The sequence below is a fragment of the Orycteropus afer genome, unplaced genomic scaffold, assembly GCF_000298275.1.
Source record: "Orycteropus afer afer isolate SDZICR_OR568_19922 unplaced genomic scaffold, OryAfe1.0 scaffold00196, whole genome shotgun sequence".
Classification (NCBI taxonomy): Eukaryota; Metazoa; Chordata; class Mammalia; order Tubulidentata; family Orycteropodidae; genus Orycteropus; species Orycteropus afer.
Window position 1 is genome coordinate 3,823,937 of NW_006921783.1, and position 3,966 is coordinate 3,827,902.

Genomic DNA, 3,966 nt, shown 5'->3' on the forward strand with positions numbered 1-3,966 from the left:
CATAGTCTCAGTGGTTACACCAGGCTCTATTGGACCAGCAAACCTGGTCCCCACCTTTTTTTTTTTTTTCCTCCAAATGATTTTGAGTTTTGTTCCACATCATTGTTCTCCCTCTCTATGCAGGATCTCCTACATCCCTTCCAAGTGGATCCTGCCAGCCACTTTTGTACTTTATTTCTCTTTAGATTTGCCTCCTCTTGACATTTCATATATGTTAATAGGAATCATACAGTATATGTGCTCTTTTGTTACTGGCTTTTTTCACCTAAAGGAGCTGTAGCGGCACTGTGTTAAAGCATGGGGCTGCTAACAAAAAGGTTGGTGGTTTGAACCCACCAGCTGCTCCACTGGAGAAAGATGAAGCAGTGTGCTTGTGTAAAGATTTACAGTCTTGGAAACTCTATGGGACAGTTCGGCTCTGGCCTTTAGGTCACTATCAGTTGTAATCCACTTGAAAGCAGTGGGTTTTTTGTTTTGTTTTGTTTTTGTTGTTTTGTTTTTCTTTCACTTAACAAAATGTTCTCAAGTTTCATTCATACCATATCATTACTTTAGTTCTTTTTGTTTTTAACAACTTTTTTGAGACATAGTTCACATACTATACAATTTACCCATTTAAAGTTCCGTAGCTTTTAGTATATGCACAGATCTGTGCAGCCATCACCACAAGTCAATTTTAAGATATTTTCATCACTCCAGAAAAAGCCCCATATCCTTCACCTGTCATCCCATTCCAGCCCTCGGCAACTGGTAACCTCTGTCTTTACAGCTTTCCTTGTTATGGACATTTGTATGACTGGAATCATGGAATATATGGTTTTTTGTGACTGAATTATTTCACTTAACATGTTTTCATGGTTCATCATCCATGTTGTAGCATGTACCACTGCTTATGGGTGAATAGTTTTCCATTGTATGGTTATACTATATATTTTTTTATTCAAATAAATACTAAGTTTATTTATTTATTTACTTGTAGTTTCCATGAATGTTTACAGAGCAAGTTAGTTTTCTATTCAGTAATACACATTTTATTTCATGATGTTTGTTGCAGTCACCTCAGTTTAGCAGCACTCTTTCCACTTCTTCCTGGGTTCCCCCTTGCCATTTATCCTCCTTTCCTATCCCTTCCTGCTTTCTGGGCTTTGTTATTGGGTAAATGCTACCCTTTGGTGGGTGATTGTTCTGAGAATTATGTTCTTTATGCATGTTATTATTCACTTTATGCCAAACCAGAAATCAAACTCACTCCCAATGAGTCAGTTCCAACTCATTTTGACCCTATAGGACAGAGTAGAACTGCTCCATAGGGTTTCCAAAGCTGTAAATCTTCACAGAAGTGGACTGCCTTATTTTCTCCTGTGGAGCAACTGGTGGATTTGAATTGCCAGCCTTTTGCTTGTTGTTGTTATATGCCATCGAGTCGGCCTCAACTCATAGCGACCCCTCCTTGGGTTTCCGAGGCAGTGTCACTACAGAAGCAGATTGCCCCATCTTCCTCCCGAGAAGTGGCTGGTGGGTTTGAACCGTCAGCCTTCTGGTTAGCAGTCAAGTGCTTTAGGCGCTATGCCATCATAGCAGCCAAATACTTTAATCACTGTACCACCAGAGTTTTTTGTTTACTTTATAGGCCTTGATATCCCTGACACCCTCAGGGATAGGATCTCTGTCCCTGAGGGTGAGTTTAGTTCCAGGTTTGACGGATGTCTCAGAGGTTCTTCCAGTCTCTGTTGGAGAAGTAACTCTGGTCTTTTTCATGATTTTGAGTTTTGTTCCACATTTTTCTCCCCCTCTATTCAGGATCTCCTGCACTGATCCTTTTCTGAGTTGTTGACAGTGGTAACTGGGGACCATCTAGTTTTTCTGGTCTCATTGTCATATAGACTGAGGTTTGCATGGTCCACTAGTCCCTTGGACTAATGGTTTCCACGTGTCTTTATTTTTTTCATTCTTCTTCGCTTCAGATGAGGAGAGACCCATTGTTGCATCTTGATGGCTGCTTGCAAGCTTTTAAGACCCTGGTTGCTACTCACCAAAGTAGGGTGTAGAATGTTTTTATGTAGTATATCATGCCAGTTGAGCTTGATATCCTGCACAACCATGGTCCCGAGCTCACAGGTCCAACAGCTCACTCCATCAGGGTAGTTGGCTATGGCTAAGAAGTTATCATTACTTTGCCCTGTTAGTTCTATTTATATAGACATTCTTACAGCACATACAAATATATATGTAGAAATGTCGTCTACCAACCTTATACATGGTCATGGGTATATTCCCTATCGCCTAGACATACCTGATCATTCAGCCTGTTTGTTATTACCATTGATGCAGGATCATATGGGAGCTCTGGTGGCGTAGTGCCTGAAGCATTTGACTGCTAACCAGAAGGCTGTATTGTAGATGTAAAAGTGTTTATCTTTGTTGTCTGTACTTCTTGTGTACCTCTTTGTGTCTTCCTTTTCCTTAATATTATTTTGTTAGTCACTTGCTTTTGTCATTGATGATTTTTAGATTGTCTTTTTATTTTTGAGTAGTAAGACAATTTGGTTTTTAAAGCTTATTTAAAAAATTAACTTCATCTTTCCTCCGTATTTCATTTGCTATATTGCCATCAAGTTACATGTGCAAGTACCATGTGCTTCTCTCAGTGTTAAAAGATTTCTCAGTGATCCACTTAATATAGTAGGCTAAAGTGTGAAATATTATGGCCTTATCATTCATAAAGCAAAAAGCTTTTTATCTTATTTCAGTCTGGAAATGAATGGTGCTATTGTTCTTTTCTTTTTTTTGCATTTTTTTAAACTTCTATCTTTTAATAGATCAGCCCGTCCACCCCATCTGTCCACCCATATATCCATGTTTGCCTTCACTGACGACACAGTACTGTATGTGCAAAAGGGTTCATCTTTGCTGTCTGCATCTCCCGTGTACCTCTCTATGTCTTCCTCTTCCTCAATGCCATCATGTCGATCACTCATATTCGGTACATTGCCCTTCTCTTCACCCAAATCAATACTTACCTCTGCCTCTCTAACAGTGTTCCCTCCCCTCCCCTCCCACCCCTGGTAACCAACAAAGAAAATTTCCTTCCATATATAAACCTTTCCTTGACTTTTACAATAATGGGCTAATACAATATTTGTCCTTCTGTGATTGACTCAGCATAATGTTCTCTAAATTCATTCATGTTATGGGTGCTGTTGTTCCTAAAGGAGCTCTGGAAGCATAGTGCCTAAGGCATTTGACTGCTAACCAGAAGGCTGGCGGTTCAAATCCACCAGCCACTCCTTAGAAGGAAAGTGGGGCAATCTACTTCTGTCATGTCACTGCCTCAGAAACCCAAGGAGGGGTCACTATGTCGACAGTGGTGAGTTTGGTTTAGTTTTGGTTGTTCTTAAAAAAAGCAAGCCAACCCTTTGTAAAAAGATAAAAGTAATTTATAAAATAACTGTTTTCTTCCCTTTCAGACATTTGCTTCATCATTGTTTTCAGGCTTTGATGGATCATGGTGTGAAAGTTGCTTCAGTCTTGGCATACTCATTCAGTAGACGGTGCTCTTATATAGCAGAATCAGATGCTGCAGTAAAAGAAAAAGCCATTCAGGTTGGCTTTGTTTTAGGTAAGTAATAGTAACGTAGAAGAATGTTTTGTCTAATGACATGACGCAGAATAAACCTGCTTATGAGAAAGGATTCTCTCAGAACTTTCCCAAAGTCTATGTAAATAGGTTATGAGAAAAAAATACCAGAAGAACCAGGTGTACTACTAATAGATGTGTTTACTTGAATAGTACCATGTTTTGGGCAGCTGTTGCTCTTTTCCATTGAAAAAATTTTTGTTTTGAAATGATTGCAGACTCACAGGAAATTGCAAAAATAGTACATAAAATCCCTTGAACTGTTCTTCCAGCTTCTTACGTAACTGTATGACAGTATCAAAATTGGGTATTAACACTGGTACAATACT

General features: G+C 39.2%; 1 protein-coding gene across 1 annotated transcript in view; it reads left to right on the forward strand.

Moving 5' to 3' along the window:
* Positions 1-3,966, forward strand: part of APPBP2 (amyloid beta precursor protein binding protein 2) — a 133,665-nt gene that overhangs the window by 54,908 nt on the left and 74,791 nt on the right. Inside the window, exon 4 of the mRNA XM_007947925.2 lies at positions 3,468-3,619. Coding sequence (XP_007946116.1) covers positions 3,468-3,619 — 152 coding nt within the window. The remainder of the gene's footprint in view (positions 1-3,467; positions 3,620-3,966) is intronic.